Source organism: Lissotriton vulgaris, chromosome 11 (genome assembly GCF_964263255.1).
Source record: "Lissotriton vulgaris chromosome 11, aLisVul1.2, whole genome shotgun sequence".
Taxonomy (NCBI): domain Eukaryota; kingdom Metazoa; phylum Chordata; class Amphibia; order Caudata; family Salamandridae; genus Lissotriton; species Lissotriton vulgaris.
Window position 1 is genome coordinate 969,245,746 of NC_141699.1, and position 24,206 is coordinate 969,269,951.

The 24,206-nt window shown below is 45.2% G+C and overlaps 1 protein-coding gene across 1 annotated transcript in view; it reads left to right on the plus strand.

Annotated features, from left to right (window-relative positions):
- Positions 1 to 24,206, plus strand: part of ERICH6 (glutamate rich 6) — a 305,679-nt gene that overhangs the window by 244,929 nt on the left and 36,544 nt on the right. Inside the window, exons 9-10 of the mRNA XM_086944146.1 lie at positions 2,159 to 2,310; positions 13,619 to 13,704. Of these exons, the coding sequence (XP_086800272.1) occupies positions 2,159 to 2,310; positions 13,619 to 13,704 (238 nt within the window). The remainder of the gene's footprint in view (positions 1 to 2,158; positions 2,311 to 13,618; positions 13,705 to 24,206) is intronic.

The window sequence follows — 24,206 nt, forward strand, 5'->3', positions numbered from 1 at the left end:
TAAAAGTTTTGTTGTAAACGATGTTCCCCTTTTGAGTGGGAGCAGGTAGAAATGTCATGTTTGGACTCAAATGAATTGTAATATAAAATCATCTGTAATAGTAAAGTCAGATTTTAAGTCACAATTCAGAAAAGCCAGGTTTTTGATAGTTAGCATTTTCCTGTCCAAACATTTGGTGCCTGATGCCAGGGTCCTATGTCACATGACTGTGAATAGCTTAGCTGTTGGCCTTTGCATATGCCTCCCAGACAGTGAGAAAATTGTGGACTATGTGTTGGAAGGATGGGCCATCCGGTTGGGATGGTTGGAACAGAGCTGTTTTCTGCCCTACATACATTTCAAAGGGCTGCCGCCAACACACAAACACAAAAGAACCTGACTCTAGTCTTTTGTCACCCCAGACTTCTTGGAGCCTTGGCTGGAGAAGGAAAGAACTTTCCAGAACCAGATATGGGGGTAGCTAGGAGGTTCCCCACTTTAAAGGCTGGCATGAGCTATAACTTTGGACCCTCAGAACAACTCTTCGGTACACTCTTGGACTTCAGGAAGACTTCAGGATTGCTTAGACACCCCCCCCCCGAGGACTGCCCTGCTGCTTAAGGTCTTCCCTATTTTCAATTGCTTAGACACTCCCCCCCCCCCGAGGACTGCCCTGCCGCAACAAGAGGACTGTCCTGCTGCTTGAGTCCTGCCTTGCTTTGCAGAGGACTGCCCTGCTGCTAAAGGCCTGGTTTGCTGCTTGAATCAAGGACTACCAAAGTGACTCCAAGAGCTTGTTGGGTGGCCTCTTGTGTGAGCTGCTACGATATAGCAAGCTCCAGAAACCTTGAACCCAGCATCTGGCTATCTGGCTTCTGCTGGAGTAAGTCCTAACTCTCCAGGCCCTGGACCCTTAGAAGTGGTGTTACAGGTACTTATCCTGTTAACCCTAAAAGTTGGGACATGGAAAACTTTTCACCAAAAAGTGCGACAAGAACTGACAGAAAGCTCGGAACTAGCTACCAGCAGATCTACCCAGGGTGCATCGCTGGTTGGCCTGACTACATGGTAGTCAATGCTACGTTCTTCTCAGCAGCACCAAATTTGCCTCGCCTGTGGCGGTTACTCCTCCTCGGTAACAGACTTCTGACTTTCCCCTAAACTCCATCTTCTCCTAGACTTTTCTTCTAAATTTCTTCTAAGTCCGAAGGTAAGCGGAGAACGGACGTAATCCACCTCGTGTATCTAACCCAAACTCCATCATCCTCAATCTTGAACAGTCTCATGCAACCAGATACCCATGGTTTGTTTGATCTTTTTAGGTGTTAGATTTCTCTAAAAACGTTAAAATTTCACTATACTGAATCTACTGATTGGATTTAAGTTGTTATGGTGTAATTTTATGTATTAATATTTTCCCTATTTATTCTAAGTTGGTGTGGGATTGTTCATGTATTGTGGTTTCATTTTATTTGTTTGTGTGCTTAACACAGCTCTTCTCAGTTAAGCCAGGCTGATTTTGTGCCAAACTACCAGAGGGTTAAGCACAGGTTAATTTAGTGACTTTTATGGTTCATCCTGACAAGGATTGTGGTTCTTGCTTGGGAAGGGTTTCAACCCCCACCCTCAACAACTCAGTTTCTCACACCCGCCTATTGCGTAGCAGCAAATAGCCCCATTGTACATCATCCTGTATTCCCTGTTGCACCTTATCCTGTGCTCCAATTTTGCCTCTGAACTGTACATCATCCTTGGCTGTCATGAGACTCCAGCACCCAGTGCTTCTCTCAGGGCCGTCACTGGTGTTGTCAAATAGTACTGCATCTTTCACTCCCCAGGCTATTATTCATCTCTCTTACTGGTGCATGTCACTCTTGTAGCACTTAAGAGGGAGTGTTCTGTGTGAGTGTTCACATGTGTGCTTTGATGCCTGATTGTCAGTCGGTGTGTCTGCTGGAGTTTGGTAAACTAAGTGTAGATGTGTTGATCTTTGTGCCCGTAAGCAGCCTGTATGTTGTGTGCCTCAGTATTGGGTTTGTCAATTATTGCTTCACTTGTCACCTACTTCTTTTTAGTGTGAATTACTGTGTGAAACTCTGAGACTTCCTAGAAGTGCTTCATATGACATAAATCTACTGTATGTACCTTTAATAGATTTACCACAATGTATTTTATTTAGATGGAAAGCATCTAAAGACAATCAGCTACCAACTTTCAAACACTCCACCCTATGGAGGCAGCTGGACTGTGGCTCCTAAAATGGCAGCTGAACAAACAGATGTGGATGGCTTACCAGATATTACCTGTGATTTTTCAGTATCATGTGAAAAGGTAATCATAACTAATATTTGAACAAGTTTTAATATGTCTGTTGGCTTGCATGCTGTCTTCACATGCCCCTGGGACCAATGAGCATTATGGTATGATATTTGTCAACTCTTTAGTTATGTTTTGCAATGATGTTGAGGCCATAATCACCAAAGTGCTTTATGTGTCTCACAAGTATACATGACTCACATGTTAACTCTCAATTTTGTTCCAGATTATTGCAGTGTTTTATACATTTGAGCCTGCATTTAGTGTAAGCATTCTGTATTTTAAGTTGATGAGTGGTTTACAAAAGCACCAGATCTCATTTATTACCAATGCAGCTGGAATTAATATAAATATATGTATATGAATATATACATGTACACTAAAAAAACAATGGTTAAAGGGGCATTATAGTTAGGTGAAAATAACAGTTAAGACAAAGCATACTGTTTCAAATTACCAAAAATAGTTATCTCAAGTAACTATAGCCCATGCTCTAAAATAATTATACCTTGCATCCCGCCATACACAGTCTTGTCATCAACAATGTCATTTCCGATGTTGCAGTGAATATATCAATGATGTCACAGAAAATGTCATGAGTGATGTAATACGTGAGGTCATAAAAAGTGCTATAGTTATAGTTACTTTTTAGGGCAAGGAGTTATAGGCATGTGAGATTACTATAATTTGTGAATTTCAGTGGTTTTCTTCTTTTAAAATGGTCACATTTACAAGTGTTTTTTTCAGTGAATTTGTAAGATTTTTTTTATGCAACCTGAGATATTATTAGCATACTTAACTTTAAAGTCACTTTAACCTTTGTTTTATTTATTTTTTTAACTTAAAGTAATGTTTTCTATTACCACACATAACGTTAACTCTATACTGGGCACCAGCTGCTGCCAGGCCAAGCATCCAATCCCCCTCGGACAGCCAAACTCCCATCATGTTTCAACCTTGCATGGGGTGGGATTGGCTGTAGGACGCTAATGACTTGCCACACACAATCCAAAGGCTACTTGGCCAACAGCCTGTTTGCTGGAAGGCACCACAGATACTCAGTACCAGCCACCTTTTTAAAAAAATGTATTTAAGTAATATACCAGGGTTGCAGCACTATGCCCCGGGTGTGAACCACGAAAAAACAAAAACCATGACTGTCAATTTCCTTCCCTGGGCGGCCAATTGGAGAGGAAGAAACTGGACATAGCATCACCCTTTGACCATTTTTCACCTATGGAACTCCAACATACTCAGACAACTAGACGACCTTAGGAGTTGTCATGCCCTCCAAATTATTCTTTATGCCACAAGTAAACCAAGTGACAGGCGTAAGCTTCCTTAAGATGAGATATGTTCTATGACGTTTCCCATACCTTGGGAACCAGCAATAAACCCAAGTTATAATTACAGTGTTAGTCTCTCACATTGACTACGCCAATGGACCCTACCCTGGAATACACCTGTTAATACTGTGGAAACTACAGAGAATCCAAAATGTGGATGCTAGACAGCTTCTCAGTCTACTGATGCTGACCCACACCTTTGCCTGCACTGGTTCCCAGTAGCTAGAAGCATGACCTTTAAAGCAATTGTGTATTTCTCTCTGACCAATCATTGGGATCGAATCACTCATCCTTCAAAATAAAATACCTCACGCATAATCAAACTAGATTTTTGCCCTCAAGCTGCTCACTTTATTTATTGTGCATCAATTCATAAAGACTTGAACAGGCATAGCCTCCAGTTCCATCCAGAAAACAAAACTTTGTAACTCACTGCCTGCTTGAAGAAGCAATATTGACAATCTGCCAATACCGAAAAGGAATTACCTAACTGACTCTTTCCATCATTATATACCCAAGAAGCACACTATGATCTTTACAAACTGGTATGTATGTTTGTGCAGCTGCACAAGTTCTAACATTCTCACTATACTTTATGGATATGTACTACTATGCAGGCTGCACCATCTTTGAAGCAGGACGTTAAGTCTCATGCACCTCAACCAACATGTCCAACATAGAAAATACCACATCCAGTATCCTTCCAATCAGTCATTTCCTCAAGGGCATATAGGAGCCTAGGAAAATCAGAACACTTTGCCACTGTATGAGCCGCTATTCAAATGCTCTAGTTAAATATAATAAAATATTGGATAGCATCATCATGAATATTGTTTATTTCAGATTACAATCCATAAAACACTCTTTAAAGGCAATATAGAATACTACTTGAAACTAAGAATAGTAAAATAGCATGTGCATATTCTCATCACTTAAAATAATCTATTATAATTTACTCATATTTACAAAACTAATGTAGCAATTTTAGCAGCATTCTAGCTACTAAAACAAGGCAGGAGCACTCCAAGTTGGGAAACACAATAGACCTCAGTTTGTTGCACATGTATATCTTCACTAAAGCGTGCGCGGATCAGGCACATAAAGCAGTTTCACAGCCCTCCCTCTCGTGGACCAGCAGCCTGCACCTCAAGTGATTGTGCAGATGATCCTTCTAATCTTTTGCGGATTAGCCAGGCTGCCTGTAGATACTTGGCCATACCAACCATAACCACTTCTCTTGTGCCTGACCTAAGAATTCTCAGAGCTACATCAAGGGACCTGAGACCAATAAGATTGCATATTGGAATAGTCCATTTCTTTTTTAGGATTTGATATGCAGTGCAGAAGAATAACAAGTAGGAAATTGTCTCAGAGGGGTTATTGCAGAACGGGAATGCTTTGAATGTGCTGTAGGACCTCTCCCATTTAAAAGTGAATTGGGCCAGTGGGATTGTCCCATACCTGACTTCAAGTACAGCTGTTTGGTAACGAACCTTGTATGGAATCTAGTGCTGTTTCATATGATGGAATCACTGGCGTAACAGAAAGTGAGGGGGCCTCCCTGCACGGTACTTAGAGGGGCCCCCTCTGGGCTCAATCAGGAGCTCTCCGGCCAGAGTGCAGTGCCGAGGGGGCCTCTTTGAGCTAGGGGCCCCCCGCACCGCGGGGGCTGCGGGGGCCTGTGTTAATCCCCTGGATGGAATAATCTAGAAGTCAATGAATTGGTCTGATGAGCTACCAGTCTTACATGCGTTGATCTTATCACCCCAGAAATAATCCCTGCATCGATCTTTAATTTCTTGATGCTAGTAGCAGGGAATCACTTCTGGGTTGGCCCAGAGATTTTCGAGGCCTACAGCATAATGCATCTTTTTTACATACAGCAGCCACTTGCTACTTAAATGGCCTGTTGTTTTTAAAAGCACCCCCATTGCTTCCCTGTAGGGCTCTAGTTCAGGTGTTGACCAGAGTCTGTGCCAAAAAATGAGACTTTATGGTAGAGGAGATCGGGAACAATCCTATATCCTGCAGCATAGGAAGTGTGGGCATGCTCTCTGTGATATTAGTAAGATGTCTAAGAAATCTTTTCTCTACCAAAGTCAACTCTGCAGTTTTTACGTGGTCCCAGAGTTCTACACCCTAGAGAGCTGTGCTTTTTGCCTCTCCTTTGTATATTTCTAGAGCAGGCATTAGATTGCTAGATTTTAGTTCCTTCGCCATTTTTAATATTGCTTTGTTCTCTTGCTGTAAATTGAGAAAGCTTTTGTTAATCTCAACCTTCCTACTAAAATTGTGGGTAAGCGTCACTCCTAAATATGTAAAATCTTTTTACCAAGTCAAGTGTTACATTATTAACCTGCACCCTAGGCTGTGAAGACCTATAGGGATTGAGTGCCATGCACTTGGTTTTGCTGACATTCAATTCTAGTCCTCGATCTTCTCAAAAATGTAAAAAAATGATCTAAAATGACTTGTAATTCCTGAGGTGTTTTGAAGATTAAGAGAGTATCATCTACTAAAAGAAGCATGGGTATTTTTTGGGAACCAACTTTAGGGGCGTCATTATTCTCAAAATTGAGTCTCCCTGCCAGATAATGAATAAATAGGGAAAAGAGGGTTGGGTTGGGGCTAAGACACAGCCCTACCGCACCCTTCTCTCAATCCTGAAGCTGTCAGTCTGCTCTCCATTTTTGCAGTATCTGACTCTAACGTTGTTGTTTCCATGGAGTCTAATGAGGATATTTAAGATATTTTCTAGTACACCCATGTTTTTCAGTACTTCTGACAACTTGTTCCAAGGTTCCAAGTCGAACGCAGATCTTAGATCTAGGATAGCAATATAGACTTGGCCTTTTCCCAGAGCTAGAGTCTTCCAGTATACAATGTTAAATCTCAGTATTTGGTCCAGAGTGCTGGTTTTTAGTCTAAATCCGACTTGCAGGTCAGACAGGATGTTGTTAGTTTGGAGCCAATCTAATAAATAGCAATGGCAATAAAAGACACAAAAGCCTCATATCCCTAATGTAAAACCGTGTAAAAAGGAATTATTAAAAGTAATGCTAGGTTTTGGGCTTTTGTATAAGGGTTTAATCTTTCTGGAAAATATGTAGCCAAATCAGAGCCAAAATACAGTTTTGAATACAATTTGGCAATTGATCCTATCAAGAGACTACTCTGCTTCTAAAGGAATCCTTGACCATTATTGAGTTGTACGTAGATGCATATGATAATATGTCTGTTATAGAAAGTGTCTTAGCATTATTAGGGGTAAGACCTTGACCTCGGTCACAGGCCTGCACTCTCCCCGGCAGCTCCATTTGCTCCGTCACCGAGCCCCCAGCCTGGGTGTTCGAGGCTGCTCTCCGCCCGCTCTCTTGACGCCTGCCACATCGCGGTATTTGCTTGATACTTGACCCCTGACTGTACTGTTTTTATTGTTTAACCCCTGATTGCTCTTTCTTCTGTTTTCCCTTATGCCCTTTGCTGTGCTTCTCCTTTATTTCCCTTCTTGTGCTGTTGTGCTCTCCGCCCGCTCTTTTGATTTGGTACTTGATCCTGATTGTACTGTTTATTTTTTGACCCCTGACTGTATTGCTTGTTTTTTATTTCCATTGTGTCCATTGCTGTGCTTTATCTCCCTTTTTGTGCATTGTTGTGTTTTGCTCCCCATTCACGGTGTGCTTCACTGTACCCCTCTCCTCCCTCGCCGTTCCCTTCTCCCTGATTCCCAACATGCTGACCCTCGGCTCCTCCCCCTGCCCTTGCCCGTTTCCCACCTCCCAGCTGAGCGTCCATCCCCTCCCCTACATATGCAGAATGCTGCGCTGTCGCGCACGCCCGTCTTCACCCATCCTTGACCCAACCGCGGACAGCGCCACAAACCCCTGCTCCACCAGGTCCTTCCACTACGACTCAGCCAACCTCCACACACTCAAACCCAGAAGATGAACCGACTGCAAAATATCCTTGCCGAACACCACCCATGAGCAGTTCTTGTGCAGAACCTGCCGTAGGTCGTTCACCATCGACTAACCCCCCACCACCATGAAGGCCCGCCCGATGAACGCACTGCCAAAACCCTGACATGCTTCCTCCTCAATGTACGCTCCCTGCACCGACACGCCGTTGAGATCTGGGACCTGATTGACACTCTCTCGACCGACATTGCCTTCTTCACAGAATCCTGGACCAACACCACCTCCGGCCCCAAGATTACCAACACCATCCCCGACTGCTACAAGATCCAGATAAAGGACTGCCCCCACCACCCAGGAGGAGGACTCGCCATCGCACAAAAGACCCACCTCTGACTCTCCACCTCCAGCACAAGTGACCCCTATTCCAACACAGAACACCTCTACTTCCAGATTCAGACCAGCCCCAGGACCACTCTACGTGGCACCCTCATCTACAGACCGCCGAGACCTCACACCCAGTCCACAACCACTATCGCCGAGCTCGCCGCACCCCACGCCATCCCCTCCACGGACTACATTCTACTCGGAGACCTCAACTTCCACCTTGACAACAGCAACAACTCTACCATCCTCCTCGACAACCTCGGTCTAAAGCAGCTGGTCAACACACAGAGCAGGACACACCCTCGAACCCATCTTCACAGGAGGAACCAACATCAGATTCAGCCACACCTCCCAGTCCCACTGGACGTATCACCACTGTGTCCACTTCACCACCAACGCACCCAACACCCACCACGAATATACTGGAGCAAGATCACAGAGGAGCACCTCAACAGCACCCTCCTCCGAGACCCGCCCAGTGCCACGACCGACACCAACTCCGCAGCCAAAGAATTTCACCACTGGATCGCCTGCTGTGCCGACAAGTTGCACCCCTCTGCCACCCCGCCAAACAACGCCCTCTGAAGGCTGCCTGGTTCACCACAGAACTCCAAGAAGCCAGGCGTTCCTGCAGACGCCTAGAGAAAACCTGGCGAAACAAGAACACCGCGGAAGCATAGGACAACCACAGGACCGCCCTGTAGGAATACCACTAGTGCATAAGAGACACCAAAAAGACCTTCGTATGAGACAAAGTCCAGCCCAATGCGACCAACGCCAAGGAACTGTTCAACTTCATACAGAAGCTCACCAAACCCCCCAACGAAGCCACGGACGTCACATCCTCCCAGGAACTCTGCAACAAGCTCAGCTCCTACTTTCATCTAAAAATCCGGGCCCTCTACGACAACTTCAGCAAACAGACACCGGACACCACCCCGCTCCGCCACCTCAGACAAACCAAACGTCACGACCTGGAATCCTGCCACCATCAAACTCATCACCACAACCATCAAGAAAACCCACTCAGGGGTCCCAACGGGCCACTGCCCAGCGCACATATTCCACAGGGCCGCCTCCGCCATCACACCCGATCTAGGATGGACCATCAACGCCTCCCTATCGTCAAACCCCTCCTCAAGAAGCCAACAGCCGACCCAACAGACCTGAAGAACTCCCGGTCCATCTCTCTCCTCCCCTTCACAACCAAAGTCACAGAGAGACTCGTGAACGCCCAGCAGAATACCTTCAGTAGTGGAGAAGTGTGGCTCAATGGTTAGAGCGGCAGACCTTGATGCAGAGCGCTGGCCAGGGACCAGGGTTCGATTCCCACCTCGGCGGGATCGGGCTTAAATTCCTCTGACCGGATATTCTCGCCTCAGTGCAGAATCTAAGCATGGGCCCCACGCTGCAACTCTGGGCAATAGCTTGCTTAGTCTCCACAACGGCCCCCGATACACAAGGGATGCCTGGTTTCACCATGGGATGCCCAGGAGTGGACACCTCACAAGGAAAAGCCAGGAGGGGTTCTCTTGTGGTAGGAGTACAAGCGCCGGGATGCTTACGGGTTACTGTTCGCGCTATACAAATACAACACATTTACATTCAACAAAGAGAACTCCAACCTTGACGCCTCACAATCCGGATTGCACAGCAACCACACCGACACAGCCTTCCTTGCCACCACAGACGACATCCGCACACTACTCGACCAGCATCCACTTCACCTTGGGAAACCCCACCACGCACCAACGCACCCAACAGATGCCTCGACGCTGTTGGCGCCAGCTCACAGAAGACCAGCTAACCACCACCCTTGCCCAGAGCCCACCCACTGACCCCTGCGACCCCTACACCACCGCCTGCAACCTCAAACAATGGATCAACGACTGCGCCAACACCCTCGCCCCGCTCAAGACCCCCTCCAACAGCCACAACCACAAGAAAGCCACCTGGTTCACCGAAGACCTCCAGGCCTCCAAACGAACATGCCGAAAACTGGAGAAGAAATGGCTCCAAAAACAGACTTCGGAAAGCTACACCGCCCACAAGAATGCCACCCGCAGACACCATCAACTCATCAGAACCACCAAAAGGGCCTCATTCAAAGACCGCCTGGAAAACAATACACACAACAGCAAAGAGCTCTTCAACATCATGAAGGAACTCTCCAACCCTTGCTCCAACACCAATGACATTCCACCTTCGCAAGGCCTGTGCGACGCACTGGCCACCTTCTTCCACCGAAAGATTGCAGACATCCACAACAGCTTCAACGCCGCATCCGCCCCAACAACCATCGCCCCCATGACCACCACCTGAACCAACCGCCTGCTCTCATGGACCAACATCAACGACGAGGACACCAGCGAGATCATAAACTCCAGATCACCGGTAGACCCATGCCCTCACCACATTTCAACAAAGCCAGCACAGCCATCGCACCCCATCTCCGGAAAGCAATCAACATCTCCTTCGAGACAGCAACCTTACCGGTAAGCTGGAAGCACGCCTTACTCAAGAAACCCAAGGCGGACCCCAAGGACCTCAAGAACTTCTGGCCCATTTCCCTGCTCCCGTTCCCAGCGAAGGTCACAGAGAAAATCATCAACAAGCAGCTGACCCGCTTCCTGGAGGAGAACAGCATTCTGGACCCGTCCCAGTCTGGGTTCCGCAGCAACCACAGCACCGAAACTGCCCTCTTTGCTGCCACCGATGACATCAGGACCCTGCTTGACAATGGACACAGTCTGCCACCACACACTACTAACACGCCTACTAACGCCGGGATCCAAGAGAACGCCCTGGACTGAACCACATCCTTTCTCTCCGGCAGAACCCACAGCGTCCGCCTCCCCCCCTTCCGCTCCACTGCCACCGAAATCATCTGCGGCGTACCCCAGGGCTCCTCCCTCAGCCTGACGCTGTTCAACATCTACATTGCACTGTTCGCCCACGTCGGCCGACAGCACAACCTCAACATCATCTCCTACGCCGACGACACCCAGCTGATCATTTCCCTTACCAAAGATCCTCACACCGCCAAAATAAACCTCCACGAAGGAATGAAAGCCATTGCTGAATGGATGAGGAACAGCCAGCTGAAGCTGAACTCGAATAAAACAGAGGTCCTCATCCTCGGCTCCACCCCCTCAGCCTGGGATGACTCCTGGTGGGCGTCAACCCTAGGAGCAGCCCCGACACCCACCGACCACGCACGCAACCTGGGGATCATCCTCGACTCCACCCTCTCCATGACTAAACAGGTCAACGCCGTCTCCTCATCCTGCTTCAACACCCTCCGAATGCTCCACAGGATCTTCAAGTGGATCCCCACGAGGCGAGAATAACAGTCACCCAGGCACTCGTCACCAGTAGGCTGGACTACGGAAACGCCCTCTACGCAGGAAGATCAGCCAAGCTCCTGAGACGATTGTAACGCATCCAGAACGCATCCGCACGTCTGATCATCAACATCCCCCGCCGCAGTCACATCACACCCCACCTGAGAGACCTGCACTGGCTTCCCGTCAACAAGAGGATAACCTTCAAACTCCTCATCCACGCACACAAAGCTCTCCACAAGACCGGCCCAGCATACCTCAACAGACGACTCATCTTCTACTCCCCCAACCCAACAGCTCCGCTCCGCCAGCCTTGCCCTCCCCACTCTTCCCCGCATCCGAAGAACGACCGGCATGGCAGATCTTTCTCCCACCTCGCCGCCAAGACCTGGAACACCCTCCCCACCAACCTGCGGCAGACCCAAGACCTACCGGCCTTCAGAAGACTCCTCCAGACCTGGCTCTTCGACCACTAGCAGCACCCCCCAGTGCCTTGAGACCCTCGCGGGTATGTAGTGCGCTTTATAAATGGCATGATTTATTGATTGATCTCAGAGTTAGGCCCGTTGCGAGATCAATACAGGTATACACAGCAGAAGGAACTCTTTTCAGATCTTCACTCTGGGGTCACCAGCAGGAGAAGGGAGAGAATCTTTGGAACCAGGTTCCCCATATACTTCCTTCTCCCCAGAGACAACTGCCAGCAGGAGATGCCTTTCTCAAGTAAACACAGACCTTAAAATCCAATTGGGGGGTTGCATTATGCCTGAACTCCCTATTGCTTTCCAGACAATTGCAGTGGTTTTCAGGAAACCACCTGTCTTCTCATTTCTGAAAACAATATGTGACATCACTTTATCACATGACTCTCAGCACCAATACAGAGCAAGCAGTCTGTCTACCTCCAGTATTCATGTACAGCTGCAGGTGAAGCCATGCATTTCCTTGGTCCTCTATATGTGGCCAGGCTGTTGCCAACAGCTGTCTCCCTTACACTAGTTGTCATCTAGATGAGTGTGTCCTGGTCTCCTGGAATGGTAATTCTCTTCCCCTGCAAAAGCGGCTGGCATTGCTCCCGGGTGGGGAGGCGGTCAAGAGGGGTCGCCGGGGGGATTTGCGGGGGTGTTGCGGGGTGATAGCGGGGAAATAAAAAAAAATTCAACTTAACTTTCCGCCGCTCCGGATCCCACGTCTTCTCGGCTCTTGCTCTCCTGCATCCGACAGGAACAGGAAGCAGGCAGCCCGGCTCCCTGCCCTAAGCCAGTCACAACGCTGCAAGCAGCATTGTAATTGGTCGGGAAGCCGCCCAGCCAGAGGCTAATGGGATGGCTATGTTCTCCATGCAAGCTGCAATGCAGCCTGCATGGCGAAGGGCAGAGTGTGCATGAGGGGCTTGGGCGGCCCGACTCGGCCGACCAAACACTTTGCTCACTCAGGAATGGGCAAGCCACTCCTCCCCTGCCCTGCTCGAACAGCAGAGCAGCCCCGCCCGCCTGCAATGCGCAAAGCAAACATAAAATTGTAACAACGTTTAGTTATTACCATTTTATGTTTTGGCTTGCTCACACTGCAAGAAAGCAGTGGGGCAATGCTCCTCCGCCCTAGTGGAGGATCCGCCCCAGTTCCTCTGTACAGTGGGCAGACTTCGCAACCATAGCTTGGGTGGGTGAAAGGACTCTGAGTACGATGATGGGGGGTAATCCCCAGCCCCACCGCCCTCCACAGCCAGGGCTATGATGACAGCCTACTTTAAGGAGAAATATGCAGCCAATGCGGCAAGCAGGTGTTCGAGTTTGGGCTCTAAAGTCCCCTTGAGAGGAGCCTTTCTTACAGTGACATGAACAGGATCTTCATTTGTGAAATTTCAAGTCGAATCAGTGTGGTGGCTGTTCGAGACACAATGCATTTCCGTCACATTTCTAGTTTTCAATATTTTCCAGGTGCCAGCAATGTAACAGTAGTGAAACCCTATTTAAAACCCCATTCGTAAGGGCAAAGGGTCTGATCTTGACATGCAAGTGTGATGTTTACGTCTTTTTAAACATTTTCATTGGAAGCAAATGCCACACAAATAAAAGAAGAAAGTCATATGCTTAAGTTAAAAAAAATAACCATTGCTTACAACAGTTCATGTGCTTCCTACCATGCAGGTATACTAGAGCGGATGTAGAAAGCGTTCCATTTCAATGTACATCACTGGAAAACTATTCTTACTAGTGTATTCTGTTGGCTTTGAATTACTGTGAAACTTGAAGAGCTAGTTTAAGCTGGTAAGGATGACTGAAAAAATAATATAAAAAGTGATAAAATGCATTTTCTTATTTTGTGACAGCTGATGCCCAGGAAGTTCTTGGAAAGATACTACAAGAATGGCGTAAAATTTCTTACTCTTTTTCCAGATGGGACAGCCCAATTATTGTATCCTTTTCAGTTGCTGTTATGTAAATACATTCCTTTACAATATCTTTTTTTATTATCTTTAATAAGGTATTTTAATTTGAATCATTAAAGTAAATCACAATGCAAAGCTAGCCAGAAAGACAAAAACAAATAAAAAATGTAAAGTGGCAATTGGTAAACCCCTATGATTTTTCACGAGCCACTATACTAAAAAACTTCAGCGAGCATAGCCACAACCACTTGGTAGCCGTGTAGCAGTAATATTGAGCGCAGTAACTGAATATTCATTCAGCCATTTACATATAGGCCTCAATTTAAAGTTGGCCAAATTTTTTGGGGCTACCGTGTGGCTGGAAATAACATTTCTGTCTGGTATCCCGCAGATAAAACTGGCTTTTACATATATTTGACCCCAGAATAGGGACTAACATGCAGACCCAGAATCACTGGGTCAAAAAAATGCATGGAAGGACAAATCTCTGTTTTTTCATACCTGCTGTGAACAGATGGTGTAAGAGAGCACAGGGCCACTGCAGGGTATGGTGCGCGAGTTAGCATGCTGTCAGGGGACAGTATTGGCTAGATGTCGGCTGTAGGGGGGCGTTTTGTGCCCCAGTCATATAATGTGAAGGCGTTAGGTGGTTGCCGAGGCCGATCCTAATGTCATTTTTCCAGGTGAGGAGAATTTCCCTGTTTTCTCCCACATGGAATAATATAACATCAGACAAATGGGTGTTCCAAATAGTTCCATCTGGCCATACGTTGGAGTTCATCCAGAGACCCCCAGTTAGTCCACCAAGAAAGGAAATCATCTTAATTTGAAGGAGCTGCAAATGGAATATCTCATGCTTTTTTCCCAGGGAACCATAGAAATTGTCCCCAGGTTGCAAAGGAATCAAGGCTTTTATTCCAGGTTCTTCCTAGTAAAAAAGACGGCAGGTCAATAAAGGCCGATCCTGGGACTCAGAGAACTGAATACTGGACCTCAGAGAGCTGAAGTAATTGTGGATGCTTACTGTGCAAAAAGTCTTTCTGATGATGCACAAAGGCGATTTTTTGATCTCCCTGGACCTTTGAGATGCGCACTACCACATACCCATTCACCGAAAACACAGGAAATCCAAATAGCAGGTCAGCACTACCAGTTTAAGGCACTCCCTCTGGTGCTTAAATTGGAGCTGAGATTATTCACAAAATGTCTTGATGCAGTTGCTGCTTTTCTCCGAAGAGAACATCAGCAGGTATCCCTATACCAGGACGACTGGTTAGTCAAAGTGCCATCCAAAGAAAAAGCAACACCTGTATCAATTTCTTCCGGAGACTAGGCCTCACTGGGAACACCGAGAAATCTTTGTTGGTGCCCCAAACAAAGACCCAATTTCTGGGAGCAATACTCGACACTCAGTTGGGAAAAGCCTCTACATTGGCAGAAGAATAAGAAAGTTACAGACAAAGCCAAAAACTATTGCTGAAAAACAACCAAAGTGAGGCAATACAAGTCCCTTATAGGTATGATCGCATCATGTATAGGTCTCATTGTGTTTTGCAGGCTTCGTATGAGAACTGTTCAGCAAGACCTGGATACGCAATGGAAACAGGTGGAGGGCTCATGGGAAGATATGGTCTGCGTCACAAGCCGATTGAAACCAGTGGTGGCTTGTACTGAATGGGGGTGGTGAGGTGGGGTTTAAAAATATAAAGAACACATACCTTTGTAAGGCTGCCGACACTCCTCTGTCGTCATCTTTTGGTCGCTTCAATTCCAGAGTCAGGAAGCACACAGGCTCCTCTAGACCAATCACGGCGCTGCTGTCACCATGACAGCAGCGTTGTGATTAGGCTGAGTGCCATTGTTCGGCGCTCAGACAGGCAGTGGGAGCCTGTGCATGTTCTCCATCCAGGCTGTAGATTAAAGCCAGGTGGAGAACATTCTAATTTCTGTTTTGAATTGACAGAATTGGTAGCGAGAACATTCTAAGTGCATATGACTTTTAGGCTAGCCCAAGACGGCCGGTCAATAAAATGATAACACGTGTTGTCATCATTTTATTTTTCCTTCTTTGCACTGCTGAACAGCAGTGGGGCAACGCTCCTCCACCTTAGCAGAGGAGATGCCACTGCTTGAAATAAGCTCTCATCGCGTGGAGAATTCCAGAACCTAAATGTAGTTCTCTCTTTCCTTCCAGTAACAGAAAGGTTATTACTCACCACAGATGTGGAACCCACCTACAAAAGCTTTCAACAAGAGGCCTTTGGTCAGATGAAGTGAAGAAGGTCCACATCAATGTGTTGGAACGCCGCACCGTAAGACCGGGTTTCCTCCTAGATTGACAGCTCAGCTGGTCCTAGTAAGAGTAGACAACATACCATTCATTTTTACATAGCCAAGCAAGGAGGAATGCAGTCAAGGATCTTTTCAGAAGAAGCTCAGCTGCTGTGTAACTTGGCCATTTCTCACAGGATAGACATTGCTGTGCAACATCGGGCAGGCTGCCAGAACAATCAGACGGATGTGCTCAGTTGGCAAATTACAGATTGTCACAAGTGGGAACTAGATGAGAAACAGGTGGATTAATTTTCAATGAGTGGGTGTCACCACACAAATGATCTGTTTGCCACTCCAAACAACAGTAACACCCACATGCATCAAGCGATTTTGGAGTCGCAAACGGTGCGAATCGCAAAATTCGGCCGTTTGCGATTCGAAAATCACTTTTTTGGATGCATTAAACAATTTTTTAGAAATCGCAATTTTTTGCGATTTCTAAAAATGCAATTGTATTTAAGGAATCGCATTTTTGCGATTCCTTAAATGCAATGCATGAATGATTAAAAAAATGCGAATTCGCAAATAGGGGGAGCAAATTAACACGAGGTTGAACCTCGTGTTAATTTGCAAAATCTTTCAAAAATGCTCAAAAAAGCATTTTTGAAAGGTCATGTTACACACACACATGTCCTTTGGACATGTGTGTGTGAAACTTGCACTTAAAAAAACAGTTCAAGGGTGCAGGGGGGGTCCTTTGGACCCCCCTCAGCACCCTTGAAATGCATTAACAAATTGCGATTCGCAAAATGTTAATGCTTTCCCATTGATTCCTATGGGCCTTTTGGCCCATAGGAATCAATGGGAAGGTTTTCCTCAATTGCGATTCGCAAAATGTGAATCGCAATTAAGGAAAATTAAGAAATCGCAAAAATATTTGCGAATTATTCATGCATTGCCGTTTGCGATTTCTAAATTGCGATTCCTTAATTTTCGCAATTTAGGAATCGCAAACGGGTGCAATGATGCATGCGCCCGTAAATGCCTGCGCTTCACAAGCAGGTTCTGGTATCAAGGGACGATGGGCAATGCTCTTTCAAACAGTTAGTTCAAAATATTTGCCTATGCTTTTCCTCCTTTTCCATTGATCTCCAGGGGGTTGAAGAAGGCGAAGGTAGAATATTACACTCTAATCCTCATTGCCCTAGCGTGGCCTCGCCAGCACCGGTACAACAAGCTGCTGCAGTAGGCAGTAAGTCCAGCCAGTTATTTGAAGGTGCATCCCGGGATGTTGTCCAGAAATCATAAAGAGATTCTCTACCATGATCCCACATTGCTTAACTTTACAGCATGGCACCTGACAACGTAGAATTTGGCCATTTGGATCTACTGCAATAATATAAACAGATTCTAGCACAAGCTTGAGTTCCAGCAACCAATAATACTTGCAATGCTAAATGGAAACATTTATGTGTCTTGTGCAGGTAGAATGGTCATCATCTGCTTTAAACAAAGGATTCTCAGATCCAAACATATTTGTTAAGCTTTGCTAAAAGTGGTCTCATATATTCTTCAATCAGGGTCCATCTGGCTCCAATATTGTGACCTAGAAGGACTGACAGTTAGACATCTGCTTTGTTTTCCCAAAGGATCATTTAACAGTTCATGAACTGGCTTTTTAGAGTATTTCCGCCTCTTCGACATCTTCTGGTATCAGGGGAACCTAATACAAACCCAAGTCCGCGGATGTTACCTCCTATTGAACCTACACATAGAGAGGATTTAAAATATGTTTCATGGAAGACAACACCAATCCTAGCTCTGACATCCACTAGGAGAATTGAAGAGATTCAGGCATTCACTATCAGTGAACCTTTTCTCCGGTTCACTAAGGACAAAGTGATGCTCAGAACCAATACAAAAGAAATTTCTAAGGTGCCTACTGACCTCTACTTGAATTAGCCTGTTATTCTTAGATCCTTCTTTCCAAATCCATCTTCACCAGCAGAAAGATCATTATGTTCTCTAAACTTGCGTAGATGTCTCAAATTCTATATATAAAAAAAGGAAATACGCTTATCAGACCAGCTATTTATGTCATTCGCACAACAATGAAAAGGCTAAGCGGTGTCTAAACAGGTAATAGCATGATTGCTCTCACCCTGTTTTGCTTTCTGTCATGCCAAAGCCAATTGTTCTCTCTTGGTAAGAATGAGATATTCCACCAGGGGCATGGCTTCAACTGCAGCACTTTATGCCGGGGTGCCTTTGACAGACATATTCTGTGCAGCCACTATGTAGGAGCAGGCGTACGTTCACAAAAAATTACTGAATAGAAATGGATGCAGAAGCTGATGCAGCAGTTGGACAGGCAGTCCTGAGAAACATCTTTCATTAAAGGTGAGCATGCTTCCCCCTTTATTGTATTTTGTAATGTGTTCTTGTTTCTTTTTTCTATTTATACCAATGGTGTGAAGGCACCTCTGTTAGATCTTGCCCTGGACGTCCCAATGATGAATCAGGTCCATATTCCCATACTCCTCTATGCTGATGATGCGGTGATAATCGTTCGCACTGGCATGGCACTCCAGAAACTCAAAGAGGAGTATGTGAAGTTAATGAAACATTTAGACCTCCAAGTCAATGGGGCACAGTCCTTTATTTTAGTGAAAGGGCACAGGACAAAGAAAGACCCATCCTTTGATATAGCAGATCAATATGTGGCACCGATGGGTACATTTTCAGACTTAGGGGTAACATTTGACAGATTGGCAACATGGTTTCATATGGTGACCAATAGGACTTTACTGCTGGAAAAAAAGGTATCATTGCCCTGTATTCTTCCGTTATTAAAACGACTATGCTCTAAACCATTGGATGTCATTAAAAAAGTGTACACACCCAAATCTACCTCTATAGCTACCTACGGGGCTGGTGTATGGTGGCATACCAACCCAGCCCCCCTTGAAATTATAGAAGACACTTTTTGGAAAAAAATAGTAGCCCTCCCTAGAAGCTGTTCTAACTTAATTTGCCATCTCAAGTTAGACATCCCTTATATATCTGATCAGATAGGTTTAGCACAAATCCTCTTATGGCACTCTGTATGGAGAAGGGAATCCCTCAATCCCACACAACAGTTTATTAAAGAATGCCTCATTTTGAACCATGCATTTAGGATCCCATGGATCTCTTTCATTAAGAGTACCCTTACTTCTTTGGCTCTTTTATCCCTTTTTGAAAAGCCAGTGCAATGCTTAAATATCACAAACAATTCAATGAAAAGTCATTTATTTAACTATAATGGCCAAAGAGAGATACAAACTCAACAGTAATAAATATATGGTGATATCCTACATGAAGGGCTGGCCTTTCCCGAGAGGTCAGTTTCTTACCTTTCGTATGTGACAAATCATCGTCATAGGTTTGAATTAATAAGGTTTCGATTAAACCGTATTCCTTGTATGCTGGGTTACCCAACAGGACAATTTTCTCCTCAAACTTTGCCACCATGTCCTTGCGATGGTGCGTCTTCCCATTCAAATCTTCATATCTTTTTCTTTTGTAAATTCTATCTGGAGAACCCCAAACAGATTATTTTCTCAGTTATGTGTAAATACAAATTTAGACAGTGTCGCCCAGGCCTGTTTTTTTTACATATGTTGTCTAGTCATTTTGTGTGCTGTTGTGTAACGTCCTTTCTTGTGTCTGTCCCTAAAGTCTAGGAGACTGCACCAATAGCTAGGAACAAATGGCAAATCTTACTCTGCTTTTATTGACTGTTTTAACTGATGCATTTTATTGATCACATTCTGTAAACTGCTGATTTTAAAGATACTTGTACTTTTATGATCAATTTGTATTTGATCACATAAAGTGATTTGATGATGATGGTGTTCTTGTTGGAAAGAGGTTTAGTAGTAGTGATAAATAGGGACCTACCACTCGTAATACAATAATAGGTTCAGTCAATGTCTCAATAAATTATTTCCTTGCTCAACCCTTGTTAACTGGCTGCGAGCAGGCTGGCTTAACTTAGGAGACAGGTGTTTAAAGCATTTAAAAACACCAATACATTAAATAGGTAAGACACAATACACAATAAAAATCCATCACCAATTTATAAACGTAGGTTATATTTTTATGAGCAAATAGACACCAAAACGACAAAAATCCAATGTAGGAAACAAGAGATATGAGTTTTTTAAATTTAGAAGTAAAACTAGCGCTTGGAAACAAATAGCTCTCAAAGGGTTGAAACAGGTCATGCTGAACCGGAACAAAGTCAAGAGTTCTTCACCTTACTTCCAGAAGGGTTTTTTGATGCAGGAAAATGGTCCAGAGGACCAGCCAAAGGTTTAGACGCTTTGGTTTGGCTCTTGGGGTCTGGGACTACAACTCCCAAAATGCACCCGGTCAACTAATTGAACTGTTTACAAAAGTTGCTCCAAACTCCTGGAACTTCTTCCAGAAGGTTTTGTTGATGGTTCAAAGTGTCCACAACACCAATCGAGGGGTCTAGAATCTCTGAGATGGTCCTTGAGCTGTTTGAACTGCAATTCCCACAATGCACCTGTCCAAATCCTTAAATGTCCACTGGATGCTCTCCAGAATGGGGACTACTTGGAGATGATGCAGGAGCACTCATTTAATCTGTTGCTATTAGGGGGGCAACTCCTTAATCCTTCTTGAAGCAAGGTAAAGTCCTTAGGGCTGTAGTTCCAAATGTGCAGCAGGTGCAATCCTTTGAGGTGCAGGCCAGGGTTCCAGCAGGGCAGCCCTTCTTCTCCTTGTAGTTTTTGTAGTTTCAGGCAGCAGATCTTCCATGTTTATGCAGTGTTCCTGAGCATAAATTGTGGGCACCACTGATCAATGGGATGGAGGGTGCCACGCAGGTGTATGACCACTTCCTCCAAAGTGTGGCATATTGATTGCCCCAGAAAGCACCATTCTTCCAATATCCAACATGGAGAAAATCTCTCCTTGGAGGTTAGATCAGGCTAAACCAACCCACTGGCGTGGCTAAGATTCCCTACCACTTCCCTTCTATGGCCTTCCCTAATCTGATTGCAGGGGCTCTTGTGTGGCTGGGGGTGCAGGATGTGGGGGTGAGCCTGTGCTGACCTAAAGTGTCATTATCCCTGTGAAGAAGATCAGGTTGACTACTGCACCCCCATTCTTTCCTGTCGCTTCTAAAGCTGCAGTTCTCCCTCAGGAAATCCATTGTCTCTCTAGCAGGCTACTTCACACCTCATTAAGACATTTTTGGTGCAGCCTGGCAGAGGCTGGCCAATCAGAAGAGGGCATCTGGAAGGCTGGATTTTGGCTTACAAAAAAGAAAGTTTAATAACTTGAGGTTATCATAACAATCATTTTAATTCCTTCAATCAAATTTTTAGCTCACTCCTGTCGATATTTATACTTAAATACAATATTCCAATGTTAGCCTATAGAACGAGTTATCTTATTATTATTATTATTTATTATTATTTTTGTGTTTTATAGAGCGTGAACTTGAACCGTGAGGGTATCAGAGCGCTTTACAGGAAATATCACAGTGTACAAACAAAGTCAATGTGCAGAAGTATACAGAAACTGTACAAAGGGATGGGGAGGGACAGGGGTGTGGGGAACATAGGGGATATTGGGGATACCAAGGTAAGATTGCAATCATAATTAGATTCAGAAAATAAATGAAAGGCCCCGTGGATTCTCTGCGGGGAGGGTTGGTGATCTGGGAAAAAGAATAGTCTCAGAAACATCAGATTTGTGGTCAGGCATGGCGGGCATTAGGCAAGGAATTTACCCATGAGGAAGTTTTGGACTCCTTCTTGAAGTGTGCTAGAGAAAGGATTCTTCAGATGGCAGGTTGGAAAGAGTTCCAGATTCTAGGTGCTGCCCCGGTGAATGCCCTATTATAGGTTCTTTTTTTCTGAAAAAAGGCGGGTTGGAGTACGAGGTTACTGGCGGACCGGGAGTTTCTGCTTCCTCCAGATACCACTAGTTTTTGTGCCAGATAAGCAGGGGAGTTTGAGTAAAGAGCCTTGTGCATGATGCATGCCAGTTTCAGCTGAATTCTGGCCTCTAGAGTGAGCTCGTTCAGTGCTTTCATATGTGGAGAGATGTGGTTGAAGTTCTTACTGACAGTGAGTAGTCTGACGGCTGCGTTGAGGCAAGCGTTTAAGGGTGCTAGGGAGATCTTGGGTAGACCAGTGAGGGTGGAGCAACCATATTCCAGTCTGGAGATGACTAGACCTTAAACTGCCATTTTTAGGTCTGGAGCCTCAATGAAAGGTTTCAGTTTCCAAAGGTAGCTCAAGTGGATTCTAGCTGCTTTAGCCATTGAGTTGATGTGGTCCCGCATGTTCAAGTTACAGTCTAGGATTATTCCCAGGGATTTGGCAGAGTCCACAATGGTCAGCGGGCAGTTTAGGGCTGTGATGGCCTTGATCCACAACTGAATCTCGGGGTTGGCTTTAGGGGGGGAGATTAGGAGAAATTCTGTTTTTTTTGCGTTGAGTTTTAGGTGGTTAGTGGCTAGCCATTGGACAGTCAATTTCAGGGTCTCGTTCTGGTAGAGGATCTCCTCAAGTGAAGAGATCTTGATGTATATTTGGGTATCGTCCTCGTACATGTGGTATGAGATGTTGGCAGTACGAAAAACTTTGGTGAATGTGGCATTTTCTTCCCCTCACCAGGGCTTATAAAACTTTGTTTATAATGCCCCTTGTTATAGTTACATGGCATCCTATCCCTGGGACCCCCAGGGGAGACCTTACGGGTGATTTATGTAAAAATAAAAACATACAATTTTGTTCCAGGCCATATGGGCATTTTACATTGCATACTGTATGATATTATATATAGATATATCTATATATATATATATATATATATATTACCTACTGGCGGTCGCCAGTAGGTATATATAGTTAGGACCTAGATACCATAGGAAATCCCCAACATTCTATTGGGAATAACTTTGGCGCCGATTGAGGAATCTGCGTGTAATTTTCCTTAAAATTGCTTCACTCCGCTCCTTCCCTGAAAATTTCGAGGGGATTCGTCAAGCGGGGGCCGAGAAAAAAGGGGGGTCCCAAAACGTGTTTTCCCCATGTTAATTTCCATAGGAAACTTCAGACACGACTAGAGCCTGAACTGCTGAACGGAATTACACCAAACTTGCCAAAGTGGTAGGGACAGGTATGCAGTAGTGCCTTTTCTATATTTGGTGAAAATCCCTCCAGTAGTTGTCGAGAAAATTGAATTTGAAATTTTTTTAATTGCATTTTCTATGGGACCTTTAGACACGGCTACAGCCCGAACGGCTGAACAGAATTACACCAAACTTGGCAAAATGGAAGGGGCAGGTATGCAGTAGTGCCTTTTCTATATTTGGTGAAAATCCCTCCAGTAGTTGTTGAGAAAATTGAATTTGAGCAATTTATATATCTATATGCGCTCAACATTCTATTGGGAATAACTTTGGCGCCGATTGAGGAATCTGTGTGTCATTTTCCAGAATTTTGGCCAGCTCCGCTCCTTCCCTGAAAGTTTCGGGGGATTCGTCAAGCGGGGGCCGAAAGGGGGGTCCCGATACGTGTTTTCCCCGTGTTAATTTCCATAGGGACCTTTAGACACGGCAACAGTCCGAAAGGCTGAATTGAATTACACCAAACTTGGCAAAATGGTAGGGCCTGGTATGCAGATGTGCCTTTGCTATGTTTGGTGAAAATCCCTCCAGTAGTTCTTGAGAAAATTGAATTTGAAATTTTTCAAATGGCATTTTCCATGGGACCTTTAGACACGGCTACAGCCCGAATGGCTGAACGGAATTACACCAAACTTGGCAAAATGGTAGGGAAAGGTATGCAGTAGTGCCTTTTCTATATTTGGTGAAAATCCCTCCAGTAGTTGTTGAGAAAATTGAATTTGAGAAAATTATATATCTATACGCTGTTGTTCACATAAGTAGTTGGTACCTGCATGCTGGCTAGCTGATATCTTCTTCTCCAGTCTGTCCCTAGCGCCGGGAAACCCACTGTGGGTAGCTGTGCGCTGTAAAAGTTTAAATAAATAAATATATGCGCTCACCGTACGCGCACCGTACACGTAGGGTACGCGTTCCGTACGCATACGTGCGCGTACCCTTACGTGCGCGAGCGAGTTTCTGACTGGCTGGCAGTCGACTGTCAACATTCCAAACTGTCCAAACCAGGAAGTGTTGGCCCCCATCTTGTTTTTCAGGAGAACT